Source organism: Callospermophilus lateralis, chromosome 2 (assembly GCF_048772815.1).
Source record: "Callospermophilus lateralis isolate mCalLat2 chromosome 2, mCalLat2.hap1, whole genome shotgun sequence".
In the NCBI taxonomy this organism is placed as follows: domain Eukaryota; kingdom Metazoa; phylum Chordata; class Mammalia; order Rodentia; family Sciuridae; genus Callospermophilus; species Callospermophilus lateralis.
In genome coordinates, this window is record NC_135306.1 from 20,320,389 (window position 1) to 20,339,804 (window position 19,416).

Sequence of the window (19,416 nt, forward strand, 5' to 3'; positions counted from 1 at the left end):
ACATAAAGGGGAAAAGTACTTCAAACAATTACACTTAAAGCTTTAAGTGTCTTCATTTATGAAGGGCTGATGATCTAGGCAAACAAGAAATGCTGCATGGACTGACAAATTTAAAAAGAATAAAACAGCTATGAATTAGAGGGAGTAGCTCTTTTACTCTGAAGCTCTTGGCTAAGAATATCCATTTAGCAAAGAGGATGCTAAGTCAGGAGCTGCCTGAGAATCTTGCTCTAACTGTAACCACGGAAAGACAAATAGCAAAGATGTCATTTGATTCTAATCAGATTAAGACAAAAACCACTTTATTTCTGGATTTTGGTTCAAGGTCACCCCTTCTGTCATAAATTTCATATGGTCCACATCACTCCACCTTATTAAGCTGCTCAGACTGAGCACAGGAGATGGGAAACCTGTTGGAGCAGGACAGATCCTAGAAGAACTGATTACATAATGAATTATATAGCCATGGAAGGCTATCATTTTCAAGAGAAAGCATGCTAATATCAAACTTAATTTTTCCAATGCTCTAGATCATCTCTCTCTTCTGGACAAACATGAACGGACCATACAATTACCATGTAAGTAACAAACTTAAAAATAGCTTAAAAATGAAAAAAAAAGACATGGGTGATAAATATTATATTGGATAAATTATTTTGTATTTTAGAGTTTCATTTTCCTTAATTATATGAACAAAAAATTATATAATAGAGTTCTACTAGAACTGAAATATAATTCTACATTTTCTCAGTTCAGTTTCCAGGAGAATAGAATGTCTCTTATCTTTTTTTTTTTTTTTTTTTTTTTTGGTACTGGGAATTAAACCCAGGGACACTTAACCACTGAGAAACATTCCCAGACCTTTTTATTTTTTGTTTTGAGGCAGGGTCTTGCTAAATTGTTTAGGGCCTTGCTAAGTTGTTGAGGTTGGCCTTGAACTTGTGATCCTCCTGCCTCAGCTGAGTCAGGTGTATCTATCTTATTTATCTTTGGGTAGGACACTATCTTATTTATCTTTGGGTCTCTTGCATTTTCTAATATCCCCAAACACAATAGATTACAATAATGTTTGAGGAAATAAATTGCCTTTCTGCATTTCTTCCTTGGCAACTTTAGAAAAAATCATTCCTTAATTTTTTTAATGATACACTAGGAAAACCTCAATTTCCTCTCTACCACCTTAATAAATCTGAAATACTATAAAACATTTGATGGATGTGCTTAGAAATTAATTGGTAGCTCTATCTCAAGGAGTAACAAAATGTAGTTGAACATATGCAAGTTGAACTTGGAAGAGTATTACAAATTCATCTTGTTCCAACTATTCATTTCCTAAAAACCTAGAGACTGAAACCACAGAGCTCTTTGGAGGATCTGAACATTTACATTTCTGGCCTAATTTGCCTTTATAGATACTTTTATAAATTATCTGTTTTGAGACAAATGTGAGGAGAGTGACTGTAAACAAAACTCACACCTTTTTTGAAAAGCAGCAGAGAACATTTGCTATTGACCTTTAAATGGTTTGAAATGCTGCTCAGACCTGCACATGAATTAAACCTTGACAAGTGATAACAGTAGGAGAGAAGAGGAAACAGAAAACTTACAAATGTTTTTACTCTGTACATCTATCAAATAAATAATTGTATTTAACCTGAACACATGACATGGAAAGAAAAAACGGCATTTCCTTCCTATAAGTCCACCTGTTATTTTATCCTCACAATATCTCTTCTAAGATGGAGGAAGCAAGGCAGAGAGAGCTTGAGTAGCCTGTCCAAGGCTATACTAGAAAGCTATTGCTAGAACCTAGGTATATCCTCACTCCTAGGTCCACTAAATCTACTTTACCCAATGTCATGTTTTTTATCCACAAATGTCATAATTTTGGTCACTTGACTAATCCCCAGTAATTCAGAAGATTGATCCAGCCTGCCTCTGGGTTTCAACATTAACAGCATTATTACAAACATGGGTTTTCCTTATGGTACCCTGCCTCTGTCCATTCTATTTATATATCAATGACAAATTAATCTACCTAAGGCATGACTATTTATCTGCTCAAAAAATTCCACTGCCTATTAACCTCTCCATTGTTTATTAACTTCCTTGGTCTGAAATCACAAAAACTCTAAAACAAAGATCTCAACATACCTTTCTGCCTACGTGTACCTTATGTTCCAGCCAAATGAGTCTGGCAGTCTGTTTCTTGTGTTTCTAGGACTTACCCCCACACCTTCCATCTCTCTCATTATTCTTCAGTCTGGAATGTTTATACTTATAATCTCTAATGCCACAAATCCTCCCGCTCTTCCAAGGCTAGTTCTAGGATCTTTAAATACCTCTAGCACATTGGGACTAGGTCTCACCAAATACCCTAAAATGTTTTTTTTTTGAAATCTTTTTAATTTGTGCCTTTTTCTGACATCATATTGACAGAATGAACATTATGGAGAAAAGGCAGGAGAAACAGTTGAGTGGATGTATTTCTCCAAAATTCCTTTTCATCAATGGCAGATGGTAAATGGCCCCTCTTGGATGCTACTCCTTATTGATCCAGCTAAGGAGAAAAGTCTGATTCAAAACAGGAAGGCCTGGAAAGAGACTAATAAGGCATTTCTTCCTCTATATGGAGAACCTGAAATTGCCACCTGACTGTCCTGGTAGGTTGTGTGTTGCAAAATCTAAGCATTGGAAAGAATTTAGAAGTCAGTGCATGGAACTCCTCATGATATACAAATTCTATAATTATGATTGCAACAGCACTAGGGACTCCTCAGGCCAGTTGCTCCCTTCAGAATTAGAAGCAAACATTCTTTTCAGCCAAGCCAAATACAGAAGATGCACCATAGGAATCTGAATCTTGTTATTTGGTGGTGATGATGTTGGTTAAAGAACCAGTACTCCAAGCTAAACTGGTTTTAATACTCTGGAATGCTTACTATTTGTATGTATTTCTCAAGCTATGATTTGGTTGTTAGGATCTACAAACAGGAACTAATGTCTGCCGGCTAAGACAAAGCTAGCTATCTTCAGCCCAGCTTCTGAGATTGACACAGTGCTGTTATGCTTGCTGCCTGGCACTTAAGTCTTTCTGTTACAAACAGAACTTTGCAGCCTTATGTCAATCTATTTACATTCACATCCCTATGTTCTATTAAAACTGATCTACTCACTTTTAAAATTTAGCACTTTCACACCTGTATGTTTTTTTTTTTTTTTTTGGCTTGTGTCATTTCCTGAGATTCCTGTCCCCTCCCATTTTTGAATATGTAAAAATTGTGCCACAATTTATTCAACATTTATTATGCACTAAAGCTAAAACAAGGCCCCTGTTCTTATAAGTTATAATCTAACTCATTTTTTAAAGCATTTTTAGTTGCAGATGGATTTATTTATATGTGGTGCTGAGGATTAAACCCAGTGCCTCACATGTGCCAGGAAAGACTCTACCACTGAGCTATAGCCCCAGACCAATCTAACTCATTCTTAGAGGGTAAGTTAATATAGCACTTCTTCCATGAACTTTTTGCTTTTTTTCTTGAATTCCTAATAGAAGAAAGCTCTTTCTTTTCTGAATTTCCCTAGTAATTTCTCTTATAACTTTAACTTACAGTTTTTTAAAAAATACAAGATCAAAAAATGTTATTTACACAGCAAGTTCCTTGAGGGCAAGAAATGTTCTAATTTCTACCTCCTTACAGCCTCTGGAAGAATACCCAACAAATATTCACTAATTTAAAAAGTATTTATTATTAATTTCTTAGAAAATCCACATGGGCTGGGCACAGTGGCACATGCCTGTGGGAGGCTGAGGCAGGGGCATTCCAAGTTCGAGGCCAGCTTTAGCAATTTAGCAAGATTCTCAGCAAAAGAAAAAACAAAAAGTGTTAGGAATGTGGCTTAGTGGTAAAGCACATGGTAACCTCCGGTACCAAAAAACCAACCAGCCAACCAACCAACAAAAAAACCTATCCAAATCTATGTGGGGTTCAGTATCTATCTATAAGGACCCAGGTGCAAAAAGATATTTACCTTTATGGTACTACTCTAGAGGAGGAAACCTTCATTAAATATGTAAGCAAGTAAATATGTATAGGCAAATTACAATTTCAAGTTGTAATAGTGGTATGCAGGGAATAGAAACAGTATGGTGACAGAGAAGAACTGCAAAAGAAGCAATTTAGATGGAGTGCGGCAGGTGGGAAGAGAAAGAAAGAAGTCTTCCTTAAGAAGGTGACATTAAACAACTGGTAAAATTATTGGAGTTTGGTCAAGGGGCAAGGAAATATCCCACTGAGGTGAGAAAAGAACAAATGGCTCTCAAGGTAAATATGAACACAATGTGTCGGCGGAGAGAAGGGGAGGCCGGAGAGGAGGAAGAGACTCTTTTTTGCAGAATTGGGTATTGAATGAATGAAGAGAGGTAAAATGGGTGTCAGGAAGGCCTCAAAGGTCATTTTAAGGAGTCTGAATTTTATTTTAAAGGCTATTGGGAGCTATTTAGGGTAGTAAACAGGGAATTACATGATCAGATTTATGTTTCAACAGGATATTAAAATATTGGCTGCTGTGTGAATACCAACCGGGTCTTTATTTGTTCTTCTCCAACAGTATTTCCAGTTCAAGTTCTATGTGAAGCAGATTTATACAAAGAAAGAAAAAATCTTTACAGAGCCATGGACTACAATTGTTTAATTTGCCAGAATACAGAAATATATCTGTTAAAATTTTAGAAGGAGTTAATATGGTATTCAAATCTAGCTTTGCTAATTTTTAGATGAGTCTCCTGGTGACATTTCCTATAAAAGTCCCATGGGTCTTTAGGTTGGCAATGGGTGTTCTGCATGGAGGCTTGCTGAAGGGACTGTAATGATTCCAAAACCACATTGATAAACGACTCAAATTTGGTACTTGCTAGTTAAATAATTAAATAAGATGAAGGTAGACGAAGCTCCAGGAGAAATATGGGCAGCAGAATGTAAGACACACTATTAGGCAAATGCCTAATAGACTAATAGACTTTACCTGGACTACACAATCCATGTTCTACCTGGACATCTTCCACAGTGATATAAAACAAACCCCACTGCATACTAGACTTGAGTCCAAGATTAGATTCTGGTTCCAACTCCATCACATTGAGTTCGTTTGTACAAAATACTTTCAAGTTCAGCATTATGAACATTGGGGGCTGGATACTTCTTTATTGTATGAGCTGTCCTGTGTACTGTAAGGATTTCAACAGTATCCCTAGCTTCTGCCCATTATAGTGATAACCAAAAATGTCTACAAGTATTTCCCAAAGTCCCTTGGGGGGCAAAATCACCCACCCCCTTGAGAACTACTTTCATTCTCTGAGTTTCAGTGTCTCTCAAGTTCATGCAAACATGGACATAATATATATGTATTTTATATATATTCTGTATACCTTCAGGATAGTTACATGATTCAAATAAGACAGTGAATTGGAAAAAATCAGGCGGAAAAGACCATATAATAAAGGTAAAAGCACTATTATTATTGTGTGAATCATTATCTGCTGAGTGCTCAACAATGAAGTCAAAGAAAAAGCACTTGAATCTTGCTGGGTTAAGGATACAAGCAGAAAATGTCTTTTAGGTAGGTATTCAAGAAATATTTGGTATTTGATTGATTTTAAGTGTGTGTGTGGGGTCTGACAGTAACTTCATTTAGCTTTTGTGGCACATTGCCAGGCACACTTTTTCTGAATATTAATGAACCACAACAGCATGGGATGTTTCCAAACCTAATGCCACTTAAAGGGCAGGTTTGAATTAAAGAAGAATGGTTACTCATTTTACAGATGAAAACCAAGATAGAGAAGCTTAACTGTCTAGCACAGGTCATAGAGCAATTAGTCTAGTGAAGTGAGTCACTAGAACACTGGACTTGAGGTCAGAGCCAGGGTTCTGACTCTGACCTCAAGTCCAGTGTTCTTTCTATTATTTATAGAATAGTATTTCTACCCAACTATGTTATGCCCCTATCTCAGCACAGTTGGTTGTTTTAATTTCTGGGGGCAACCAGTGAAAATGAGATAAGTAAACAGAAATAGTTTTGAGAGAAACTTAAAAATGAATATAGGCCTATTCCTATTAAGAGGCACAAGTTGAGCAATGAGGTGGCACATGCCTATAATCCACATGCCTATAAAGCTACTCAGGAGGCTGAGATTGGAAGATCCTAAATTCAAGGCCAGCCTGAGTGACTTAGTGGGACTCTGTGTCAAAATTTTAAAAAAACGGCTGGGGATATGGTTCAGTGATAGAGTGTTTGTGTAGCATGCCCGAGCCCTGGGTTCAATCTCCATGCATGTGTGCACACGCACACGCACACACACACAAAATAAATAGATAAAAAGGCGTAGTTAGATAGTCTATATATTCAGGGTAAATCAGTGTCAAGTCATTCAAGCACTCTGTCAAGTTTATGAAATTCTTGCCCATTAAGCAGTCCAGAAGGAGCTAAATCTAATTGTTACCTCCCCCTGTAGTTTTGTCTTGCAATGTTCTCTACCATGTTTATGGCACAAAATATGTGCTAAAACTATGACTTGTTCTTGGCTGTCCTACCTCTACATGGCTCTAAGTGAAAGGACACATTTTATCATTCTTTTACCCAAATACCATTCTACATTTTCACTGTTAAAAACAGAACTTTTGAGAATAATTCATAAAAATGACACCATTTTACTCTTTTAAAATACAAGAACACCTCTAATTATAATACCTGTGTGAGCTTTCAAATATTTAATGGTGTCACAAAGAGTCATCATTCCCAACCAGTGATACAAGAGTTTTCTGGATAATTCCCAGGTAACATGTGTGGGAGCCCACCTTAACCTTTATAATGATTAGAATTTGAAAGAACATAGGAGTAGAAATTTCAGTTCTATCCCTGGTTTTTCTGTTACATTAGGTAATGTAGTCCTTTTGGTCACAGTTTCCTTGATCAAGAACCTGGAAAAGTTTAGATGCATATAATAGTTTCAATGAGAAGCAAGTACCTACTTGTTTTTTCTAAATGCACTCTGAATAATAGTCGATGCTTTAGGTATTATAAAATTTCAGGGGCTTTAACACATACTTATCAAACACATTTCTGAGCATCTAGCATTTTCCAATTTGCCAATCTTAAACAAAAATCTCCTCTGAGAGATACCTTGCCTGAGCAGATACAACAAGAGCAAGAAAAGCCTTCCCTGTTCTTAGAGTCAGACTGCTGACTCTTTGGGCCCTGCCGCTTCAACTCAAAGTAAGTTGTTAAGACTTTGTGCAAATAATACACACACATAAAAGTGGGGCAATAAAATATCAAGTAGATATCAAATGCAAATGTTTATATGAAAGTGACTGGTACATTAATAAGGTACATAATAAATAATAAATGCTAATTACTTTCCTCATAACTTGAGTGCTTTTCAAAGTATAGTCTAAAGACCTCCTGTATAAAAAGCATCAGGGATGTTTGCTAAAATTGAAAATTATGACCCCTACTTCACACAACTGAATTACCTTCTAGGGAGTAATTCATAAAAATGACACAACTGTATTAACAACTAATGTAGAAAAATAAACTACAGAAAATACATACTTTCCCCTTCATCTGAAATGTAAAGATTTTATTCACACAGTGGTTAAGAAAACCCCTCTCAAATCCCAGAGATGAAGGATTCAGTATTAGCCCAATATTTAGATGTTTTTTATTTTTAAAGATTTAATTTTTTTTGGTTAGACACAATACCTTTATTTTATTTATTTATTTATTTATTTTTATGTGGTGCTGAGGATCGAACCCAGGGCCTTGTGCATGCCAGGTGAGCGCTCTACCGCTGAGCCACAACCCCAGCTCATATTTAGATATTTATCAAACCAAACAGGAATTCTTATGCACTCTAAAACCAGACAACCACAATTCTGAATTACAGAAATGTACAAGATAGATCCATAGTATAATAGTCCTAGTTTATTCACTGTTTTGCTTTCTGTGGTTTAAGGGGTGAATACAATACACTTGAGATATTGCTAACCTAATCTCACTAAAAATTTACACTTACCATCACCTAATAATCAAAGAATCTTCTGGGCTAATAGTGAATCCTTCATCTTTGGGATTTGAGGGGGGTTTTCTTAGCCACTGATTGAATAAAGTGTGAAATGAATAAAATCTTTTGAGTTTCAGATGAAGGGGAAAGTATGTATTTTCTGTAGTTTATTTTTCTACATTAGTTGGGAAATACAGGAATTGAACATTTCAGAAGGATGGACCTCAAACAGGAAGTGCACTATTTTACTAAGACTTTTAAATTCCTTCTAGGTGAAGAAATTGTGGCATGTAATTCCCAATAAGATTATTCAAAATTAAGATCTGCTTCCAGCTGAACCATGCAAGAGTCTGTCCCTAACCAACAACTGCATTTTTGAAACTGGGATTTGGTTTGAGATCTTGAATAGCCCACCACACACAAACACAAGTCATCAGAAGGAAGCGGTGGGCAGAAAAGACATTTTCTCTTTCTTTGTTATAACAACTCTCCAAATATAGCAAGGGATCTATACTCATTCTCTAACAGGTAAAACTGACCTTACTGGTTGTGGGCCCTTGGGCAAATTACTTAACACCTCTCTCTGTGATTCAGCTCTTAAATAAGGATAACAGAAGTAACCTATCTCATAGGGTTGTTTTAAGAGTTATTATCAGGTGTTCACCAAAGCAATGGCCAGTGGCTGAGACAGCAGGTTAGTTTCCTCTACAAAAGAGATGACCACAGCACTATGTCACGACAGTGCGCATTTAAACACTTTCCTAAGCACAGCACCTAAATATAGTAAGCCCTTGACAAATCTTCATTATTATTGCTTCTTAATCTATTGTTCTTTCCAAACTAGACATTGGTATAATTCCCCAAATCCTTTGATTTGACTGCCATCAATTACCCTCTAGCAGATCATTCTTTCTAGTCTCTTCAGTTCTTTATTTGGGGCCCTCACGGGCGTGCTAGTGAGTCCTGGCCATTTGACTTTACAGGCAAGGATGTCTTTCACCTGTATGATCATGTGGTCAGTCATTTTCTTAAATCTCATTCCTAACTGCATCCTGTTTTCTTTTAAACATTTCAAAGTTCCTAGCTTCTGCTTCTCTGTTTTCTGACTTTAAACAATACTTTTTCTTATTACTGTATTTCTATGGTAATTTCACTAGGGTTTTTAAAAGAAAGAGATCAGTTCAAAATGCCATTTGAAACAGAAATATGAAATATTATACCAAATTTTTGTCCATCTCATCTACATTCTAGTTTCTTAAGAGTCAATAAAAATTCTAAGCTACAGTAGCACCATGTAGCCTGTGGTCTTGATGAAACCATAATGAAGGAAGTTCTTTTTATGTTCAGTTTTCTAGAAAGTTCACGAAGCCTTTTTATTTTTGGTGGTATTGGGGATCAAATTCAGGGCCTCAAGCATGTTAGGCAATCGCTCTAAGACTGAACTACATCCCCAGACCTTCTACTTTGAGACATATCTTGCTAAATTGCCCAGGCGGGTCTGGAACTTGTCATCCTCTTGCCTCAGCCTCCTGAATAGCTGGGATTACAGGTGTGTGGTGCCAGGCTTGGTGTGAAGCCCCGCAAGGCATCATTTAGCAGCAATTTCCCCAGGGACTCTGGCACTGAAGAGAACTTATATTTGGAAAGGAAGGACTACCTAGGAGAGCTGCATGTTATAGTTCTGTCCTCTGGAGTTATAGGTCACAAATGGGCCTGGTTATCTACAATCTCACAGTTTATCAGAGCTATTTCACATAGAGATTAAGAGTGCTTAAAGCATGGCCCATAGAAAAGTTTCTTTATTCTAAAATTAGAAAAATTATAACTAATCAAATTGTGTCTTTTAAATGTATAGCTTCATTCACTTACAAGCTGAAGTAAGGTAGCTGAAACCTGAGAAGGTAGCAAAATAGAGGCGGAATTACTGTCATCTACTTCAAGTCAATTCAATAAGTATTTACAAAGTTCCTTCTGTATCAGGGACCATAGTAAAAAGTACCTTCTGTCCCAGGGAAGACAATAAAAACTATAGGCAGACAAATATTAGTTAGGCTTTCTTTGTTTTAGCTTTCAATTTCATTCCCTACATGATTATAATAAAATGCAAATCGTGAATCCTCTTCTTGGTAAACACAGTTGGGGGACAGTCTTCTTTTGTTCTGAGTTTATACTTATTCATTTTGCAAATTAACTCTTAAGTAATATACTGAAAAGCACTAGAAGAGTTCATAGGACTGCAATGCAGGTAACTTTAGTGCAGTCTGCAATTCAACATAATTTTGGTCAAGTTACCTATACGTGGCCCTCACTTAAGATTTAGTCTGAATGAGATATAAAAAATAAGATGTTCCAAAAAAATGACACTTTTCAACTCTTTCACTTCTCATTGGCAATTAAAGTCTTACAGATCAGAACAAGAAGAATTTATTTATCAGTCTGATGCATATACACTTTGACACGGCTTCTAAATATTTATCCTATGGATACACTTGCACATATGAGAACTGTTATACATACAAAATTATTCATTGCAGGACTATTGTAATAGCAAAATAGAAAAAAATACAGCCAATGTTCATTGGTAGGGCAGTGATCAAACAAGTTATCATATTTCATTGTGTTCACTGGTAGTGCAGTGATCAAACAAGTAATCATATTTCCCTGTGATGGGACACTTTGTAGCCATAAACAAGAATGAGGAAGCTCTATACACATCTAGAATGATATCCAACATAAATTATAAAATGAAAAAATAAGTTGGTTGTACTTATTGCACATTTGTAAAAAATGCAAAAAAGGAAGAAGCATGCATATATTATTGTATTTTGTAAAATTAAATTTAAAAAATTAAATTATTATCAAGTCCAATCTTTTTTTTTTTTTTTTAATTCATGGTGCTGGAGATTTAACCTAGGGCTTTATGCTGGGCAAATACTCTACTACATATCCTGTTTTGGTTGCAAATAACATAGCAGCTCTTATTTCTCTAAGCCACATCCCCAGTCCTCTTTAATTTATATATAGGGAAATTGAGGCATATATTCTTGAATTGACACTAATATATTCTCCATTCAGTTGAACATCAGCTTCTGAAAAGAGGCTCTGTAACACTTGGCTAACCTCTTTCCTCAACCCTCCATTCCTCAGGATGGTTTGCTGGGAAGTAACTAAACAGGAGGGGTTTCTGAGCTTCACATATCCTGTTTTGGTTGCAAATAACATGGCAGCTCTTATTTCTCTTGCCCACTCCCACCTTTCTGTACAAAGAAGATCAAATATACAACTACATTCTTCACAAAGGCCTTTCGAAAAGCTTTTATTTGCCTGGTCCGAATAGCACAACTCAAATTTGATATGTCAAACAAACAAACTGAAAAGGTCTTTAGTTATGCAATGACAGAAGGGCCTAAGTCCAACAGGGAGTGGATCTCCCAGCTACTACACTCCACTTCTCTGATGGCTTTTGTTGCTGGTTAAGCCACAATTGGAATAATGCAATCATGAGATGCACCTTTACACACTTCCCTTACTGGACTTTCTGACACATTTCTAGTCTGCTAATCATGACTACTTTAGAATGATTTATGTAAAGATTTCAGAATGTTTTCTAGACAGTAGGAGAACACAGCAAGTGCTACACTATGTGTTAAAGACTGTGAGCTGATGATCTAAATCTAAGTTCACCACATCAGCAATGTTACATTAAGCAGACCACTCAAACCCAATAAAGACTATTTTCTTCAACTGCAAAACAGATATAAAAAACGTCTACTCAGTCAATCTAACAAAGTTGTAAGGATCAAGTAAAATATACTTTCTAATTCAAAACTATATTAAGTATGAAATATTATTAATAATATCTTACTGGCTCATTAAATAAGAAAATAAATCTCAGAAAGGAGATTTCTAAGTCACACAGAGGGCTCACTTTCATGTTACTTACAGTATAGAGCCTTTCATAGTTTGATCTGAAGAACACTAGTTAGTTATATACCCATCAGCAAAGCATTTCTTTAACTATCTTCTTGGTATGATCAAAGACAGACAAAAATCCTCTATGCTTAAACTCTTATTTTTTCTTTCTTTCTTTTTTTTTTTTTACAGTACTTAGGATTGAACACAGGGGCATTTTACCACTGAGCTATCTCCCCAGCTCTTTTTATTTTTTTTTATTTTGAGACAGCATCTCCCTAAGTTTAGTTGAACTTGTGACCCTCTTGCCTCAGCCTCCTGAATCTCTGGGATTATAGGAGTTCAATTGTCTAGGTTACAGTGTTATTGGTTTGCCTGGGAATTAATATGGTATGAGGTAGAAACTCGAAAACATTTGAACTATTTTTTTTTATTCAGTAGGAAAATGCAATTAAATCTATTAAATAAGGTAATAGGAATTTATACCCTTTCAAAACATTAATAAAAGGTGATTTAATGAAGACTTGAGTTCTAGATCTGGCACTTGGAGCTTACTACCTGTGTGACCCTGAGGAACTTGGTCTATTCATTCATTCATTCATTCATTCATTCATTCAATATTTATTGCATGAAGTTACTGTGATGAATCCCTAACCTAAAGAAGCCCAGTCTGTAGAAGAGGAAAACATGAAATTAACATACAGTCTGAGATGTACAAGATAGAGATTATGCAAAGGGTGAGAGGTGATAAAAAGCCAACAGAACAGGTAGGATGATTTGGATTATAATCTCGATTAGAATTGATAATAATAAAGGTTTGAAACTGAATGTGAATAAAATGAAATGACTACTCTGAAGACAATAATTCATAACAAGAGTCTTTGATATTTAAGTCTATTTCTTTCCTTCTTGTTTCCAACTTGGCTGTGGGGACACAGAACATTCCTCTTTCATTTCATAAATTGAATCACTACATTTTAGGTTCTCTAAACTGTTGCAAAATTATATAAACAGTTAACATAGTCCTATAATAACTTCATTTTCTATTTAGGAAAAGATTCAACCTGGCTATAAAAGGTCCTTTAACATGTCACTGGTATCTTTATGCGTTCCTTCCAGATCATTTCTCATATTTACTTTTGAGAAGCAGGCTTCCATCTCATTATGCTCTATTGCATAATGTCCTCAGTCTACAAAAGCAGGTTGTATACTAATCCCCAGGGCCATTGTGTAAAGGAAAAGAGGTAGGGTGGACCCTTCTCAACCCTTTCCTTCTCTGCAGGGCTTTGCATTCCTAAGGATGGGCCCCTCCTCTGCTGGGGGATGTTACCTAAATCATGAAATGATGTTACTCAAAGCAATGAAACTTCAAAAGCATTTCCTTTCCAGTACCTGCTATAAGATTTCTTATGGCCTACACTGTTCATTGTAATATATTAAGTATCAGACTTTAGATGACTCGTCATACTTAGTCACAAAGTATGGGACACCAATGATTTTTTCAAATGGCTTTGGTATGCTAAGAACTGCATGTGGCATCAGCAACTTCCTCAGGTTTCCCTCCCCTTTCTCCATCATGCCTGCCTTGCCAACTTGAAATGACAGTTATCTGGATGCTGCCTGGTCACTGACTTATCTGACATTCACTAGTTGAAGCCATTTTGTCACTGCAAACACCTGTTTTTCTAGCGATAATTGTGTCATCTTTTCCCTATTGTAGTGGGGAAAGTGCAAAGAGGAATCAACAGCAGAGCCACCGCTGGAAACAAAAGGGAGAGGAAGACATTAAGTATCAGACTCTGAATAGTAGGAATTGTTACCTTCTAAGGAGTCATTTTACTTTATTCACATTCAGACTGAAACTTTTATCTTTATCAATTCAAAATTGAGATTATAACCCAAGGGGAACTGGATTGAGGTTTTCAAAAGGTCAATTACACTGCCCTGAATGGTGGATAATTCTTACATCCCCAAGAAGGGGCTATTCACGTGGAGTGGGGCAAGGTAACAGTTGACTTTATATTTCAGACACTTCTAGGCCATATAGATTTTTCTTATATTAATCATGTCATTAGAATAAAAAAAAAATCCTTTTCCTACTGATCTAAGGACAAACTTGTTAACATATATGGCTCTGGATTCCTTTTTAATTTTAATCCATCATTGTTGTCTTATACTGAGTAAATACTCCCACAGAACTCTTAAGCAACTTACCTAACAACACAATGGCTAGGCCATCCTCCAATATGATGGAGGCAACACTTCTGTTCTCCCTCTCAGTAAGCTGTGTTTAGGAAGGGTGTCAATTGTGTTCGTTCACAGACCAATTTATGCCAGTTGAGTTTATCGTTATAAATATATAACTTAATTTCATATTATGTAAAATAGTGCAGTATAAATGGGAAAAAGGAGAGTCGCAACTAACACTAATCGAGTACTTATTACCTGCCAGGCATTGTTCTTAGTGCTTTATACACCATAACTCATATAATCTTTACAAGAACCCAAAGAAATGGATACTATCATTACTCCTATTTTACAAAGGAAGAAACCAAGCAATTTGCCTAAGGCCTATACAACTAATAAGTAGCGAAGAAATTTGACTCTAGAGCTTAATATAACTACTATTCCACAGAGCCTCTCTAGTAGTTGTTTGTATAAAAATCAAACTATTTTGGAAAGACTAGATAAAGATGAGTCACACAGATACATACAATCTGCTGTTAGGTATGTGGAAAAGTCCAATATAAAGGCTGGGAGGAAATGTCATCAACACCTAGAAAGATTCTGCATTGGGACTGCTTTGCAAAAGACTTTATTCAATGCATTTTAAAGAAACCACAGATTAAGACTTCTATGTTATCTCTTAAGGGTCAGATAGTAGACATTTTAGGCATAATGGACAAAATGGTTGCAGTTTCTGCTGCAACCACTTACACTGCCTTGTAGGATGAAGCAGCCAAAGATGATATGTAAATAAATGAGCATAGCTGTGTTCCAAAAAACCTTATTTACAATAACAGACAGGGGGCTGGGGTAGGATTCACAAGTGTTGATCTCTAAGACAACACTTTAGAAAAGGCTGAGCCTTAGGTTAAAAGAAAAGGATCTAATTTAAAATATAAGCATCCTGCAAAGGATGCTTATATTTTAAATTAGAATAAAATGTGTAAATTATGTGTGTAACTAATACTCAGAGGATTCCCACTTTAATTAACTTTGTGTGTTTGCCAAAGTTGCCCCCTCAACCTGGAAAGGCTTATTTCCTCACTTTCACTTGGAATCCTACTCATCTTCAAAGCCTATTCCTAACCCTATAATCTCCTCCAAACTAGGTATGAGCTGTTCCTCTTTTGAAATCCTACAATAATTAATTTCTTCTTCTTATGGGACTTTCTTCACTATGTCATCAGTTATGGTTATTTGTGTACTCTACCCTCTATGGACTGTGAACTCTTTGAGGACAAAACAATGATTTACTTACTTTCTTACCCTATACAACACCCAGCACAGTCCTTCACACACAATAGGCTTTCAGATGATATTTCTTGAATTGTATTCTGACATTCTTCTGCTTTAAGTGATGGAAGGAACAGAACACTATACCAATATCAAACTTATTCAATTCAAATCCCTATATCACATCTATAATTTAACTTAGCTCTAACTTCATTAATATTAAAACACATTCACCAGCACAGGTCAATATGTGTATACTTGTATATAAAATTATCTGTTGCAAAATTACTGGTAATTTGAAAGGAATTATTAAAATTGCTGCTTCCCAGTCAATTTTCAGGAGATCAACACATTTTATGAATACACTGAAAAGCTGTATACTTAAGCAAAACAAAATAAACACAAATACTTAATTTAAACTTGAGATCAGGGTTGTGTCTTACTTATCTTTGTGCCCCAGTGACACTCAGTAGACATGTGAAAGGAGATCCAATCCAAAGTGTTTTTGGAGCCTGGCCCAAGCTCAGAGTGAGTTAGAAGAGGTTGGGGCAGAAGCCCAGGTTTCCCATTTCTTTGTCTAATACTATCAATCTGGAGATACTCTAATTCAGGAAGACCCTTGCTTTTCAGGTACACCCAATCCTGCAGATTTGAGTGTGGGACTGTGGAATACTTGCCACCACCTTTCTATTTCTCTTACTGCCAATGAAAAAAATCAGCACCTGTGTCCCCACAATGGTAATCTGGGTATTCATGTTTGTGGTGACCCAATCACCAAAAAGGTTGATTTTTAGGATTCCCAAATATCAAAAAAGGCTGCTTAAAACATCCTGGAGAAAAACATCTCCATCCAAGAATGCAAGATAAGAGCTCAAGAGAATCAAAGATGAGCTTGGCATCTTTTAAAAGCACTGTTTAAACTGGGACCTAAGGCATATCCCTATAATCCTAGCTACTTGGGAGGTTGAGGCATAAGAATCCCAAGTTCAAGGCCAGCCTTAGTTTCAAAACAAAAAATGAAAAGGGTTAAAAATATGGCTCAGTAGAAGAGCAACCCTGGTTCAATCCCTGTACCACAGAAAAACAAAACAAAACAACACTACTCTAGTGCTGCGTGACATATACTAGGGAAAAGGAGCTAGAAAACAGCAAGGTTCATTTCTGCTCCCAGAGGTAGCCAAGGTCATTTGTCCAGTTCATTCCCCACACCCAGAGGTAGACAAGTTCACATTCTATTCAGAGCTACTACAACAGGTTCCAGTTCTAGTACTTAGATTCCACTTGCATCACTATTTTAACACTGTTAGCCTTCACTGCTTTAACCATCTTAAACTGTAAAATAAACATAAGAAACAATGAACAGTCTTATCCTCAGTTAAATAGAGAAATAATTTACTTACAAAAATTATAGTTACATATAATATTTCTAGCTATCCTATTCCCCCTCTTTCCCTCCCCTAGAGTTTCAGATAATATAGTACAATCACCTTCAATTAACAAAAGAGAGTAAGCAACCCAGATAGTTCACAGCCAATACAGCATTTTTATCTCTCTGGAAGCTACCTATACAAGGCAAGAGTCATGGCTGGATTCTATGGGTCACACGGGAAAAGCAATCTAAGTAAATTAAGAAATACAGGAACAAGGATAAATTTCATTATTCAAACCAATAAAGAATTAATGAGAACTCATTATGGGCAAGAAGGCTTTCAATTTAATAATATGCAAACTATAATAAGAAGCACAACCAGGGAAGTGCCAAAAGGAACGAAGTTCTCTCAGAGTAAGCTACCGATCACTTCACTTTAATATAATGCTAAGAGATTAAAACATTCAGGTAAGGGACCAACCGGACTGAGAGGGAAGACTGAGTGAAACAACTCCAGTGAGACCTGTGGAAATGGATACTACACTGGATACTATCTGCTTATCCACAGCTTGGTTAAGCCAGAGCTACCCCAAGATTGTTCCAAGAATTATACCAGGTTAACTAAAGAGATATTTATGTAAGACACAGAGGGTGGAAATGGAGGCAGAAAAGTTGGCATAAACTGATGTTGATTTAGGACTGTTGCAAGAAGACTCAGCAAAACCAGGGACTTTAATGTCCTCAAAGTTTTCTCCTTTTCGTCACCCACTCCTAGAATATCCTAGTTTTTCTGCACCTTATTTGCGGGTACTCTGGAAAGGGATATCCCTCCTTCCCTGCTCCCTGGCATATGCCCCACAGTCCAGTGATGACCACTTTATATGGGCACACAGTGTTTAAGGGCTATTAGGTTCATGTTCACTCATTAGCTCTCTGAATCCTGAATGGAAGGATCAGGAATCCAGTCCCAGCCTGCCCTTTACTCTGCGTGACCTCGGACTAGTCACCCAAGTTCATTCGTTTCCTTAATTGCAAATTCTGGGATTATGAGGGGACCTGAGTTGGACTCAATGACCTTTGAGGTTTAAAAGCTTCTTGACAAGTTGGTATACAGGGAACTGGACACACTGCCCATTGCATAGAGGGGAAACTGAGGCACAGAGCACCCTGCCTAAGGTCACTCCAGCTATGTCACTGTAGGAGCCAGGCCAAGACTCAGATCTCTGGTCCAGAGATCTTTCTCCTTCCGCCGAGCAGAGAAGAGCGGCGGAGGGTCCTTGTCCCGGAGGGAGAAGGACAGTGGCCATGCCAGGATTGTGAGAAGCAGCGGGGAGGCCTTACCTTGCCAAGTCGAGTCCCGCCACAGGCGCCTTGCTCTCAGAGCCTGAGCTCGTCGCCCACTCAGGACTTCTCAGAAGCCCCTACTACTTCTGCCCGGCTCGACGTGTCCACCACTGCCACAGAGGCCGCTGGTTCCCGCCCCTGCCCCGCCCCTAGGCTCGCTGACCAATCCTCGCGCAGAACTTCGGAACCCCGCCCTCTCTGCGGGCAGGAGAGGCCTCACGTCGTGCCGGCGCGAAGCCCTCATTTGCCTTTGCTCCACCTTCTCCAGAATCCAGTCTCCTCGCGGCAGAGCCACCGAGTTTGCCCTGCCGGAAAAAAGCGCGCCACCGCGGCATTTTACGACGTCGGCGGTGACAGGCCCTGGGAACATCCGGCTTTCTCCCCACCGCCTGGAGAAGGCGAACGCGATGTTCGGTGCCGGGGATGAGGACGACACCGACTTCCTCTCGCCTAGTGGCGGGTGAGTGACTGAGAAGCACGGGCCATAAGGCATGGCTGACAGAGACCGGCGGATGGTTGGAGGGGTCGGTCTCTTCTCAGGCCTCTTTCCAACTTCCGGGTCCAGACCCCGGCTGCATTCCGGTGCTTACTTACACTCCTCAGAATCTTGGGCAGGGCTCGCAACTGCGAGGAGTCTGTGGATCTGGGTTCTGGAGCTGGCATCTCCCTTGACACGCAGTATGACTCTGGGGTTCCCCTTGTGTTCCCTGGGTCACAATTTCTCTGAAGTGGGGTGATTGCTGATGATCTGCCTGCCTCCGAGTTTTTAGAGGAGTCAGCTGGGGCCACACGAGAGTTTCTCTTCTAGAACCATGGATGAGGCGGTGACACTTTAGAACCAGGACTGGTGGGTCGGCCCCAGCATTCTTCAAGGCCTAGATCGGATGTCACCTTTTTGGTACTTTCCCTCTCCCATCACTCCGGGCAGAATAAAATACTTTCTCTTCCTCATTCGTCCGACCAGACTTGTATTTGCATGCGAACCTAGTAGATTATAAACCCTGGTAGGACAGGGACAGCTTATATTGTTCATTTTAACTAGAGCTCAGCCTGGGACCTTGCACATAGTAAATGATCAGTGAGTGTCTTTTGAATAATAGCTCCACAGCTATTATTATCGCACTCTGTAAACCGTGAAATTTAAAACCATTGTGAGAGGCTGCGGTCGTTAACCCCTGTCCTCAAACATTATGTATACCATTGTCGTTTTCAATAATTAGTTTAGGGTTTTCATTTGTATTGGGTTAGTGTGTTTTCTCTTGTG

At 37.9% G+C, this 19,416-nt stretch overlaps 3 protein-coding genes across 5 annotated transcripts in view; 2 read left to right on the plus strand and 1 right to left on the minus strand.

Moving 5' to 3' along the window:
- The window catches only part of Cdc26 (cell division cycle 26), a 31,861-nt gene extending 26,374 nt beyond the window's left edge, over positions 1 to 5,487 (plus strand). For both annotated transcript variants that reach the window (XM_076845659.2, XM_076845660.2), the window contains exons 4-6: positions 531 to 578; positions 2,440 to 2,663; positions 4,615 to 5,487. In XM_076845659.2, coding sequence (XP_076701774.1) covers positions 531 to 578; positions 2,440 to 2,655 — 264 coding nt within the window. In that variant the 3' untranslated portion in view covers positions 2,656 to 2,663; positions 4,615 to 5,487. The remainder of the gene's footprint in view (positions 1 to 530; positions 579 to 2,439; positions 2,664 to 4,614) is intronic.
- Positions 1 to 18,292, minus strand: part of Slc31a1 (solute carrier family 31 member 1) — a 33,588-nt gene extending 15,296 nt beyond the window's left edge. The window contains exon 1 of the mRNA XM_076845658.2: positions 18,150 to 18,292. The gene's annotated coding sequence lies outside the window, so the exon portion shown is untranslated. The remainder of the gene's footprint in view (positions 1 to 18,149) is intronic.
- Positions 18,293 to 18,433: 141 nt separating this feature from the next.
- Fkbp15 (FKBP prolyl isomerase family member 15) overlaps positions 18,434 to 19,416 on the plus strand; it is a 58,476-nt gene continuing 57,493 nt past the window's right edge. The window contains exon 1 of one of the 2 annotated variants that reach the window (XM_076845664.2): positions 18,434 to 18,612. In XM_076845664.2, the coding sequence (XP_076701779.2) occupies positions 18,560 to 18,612 (53 nt within the window). In that variant the 5' untranslated portion in view covers positions 18,434 to 18,559. The remainder of the gene's footprint in view (positions 18,613 to 19,416) is intronic. The other variant, XM_076845662.2, reaches the window with a different exon arrangement.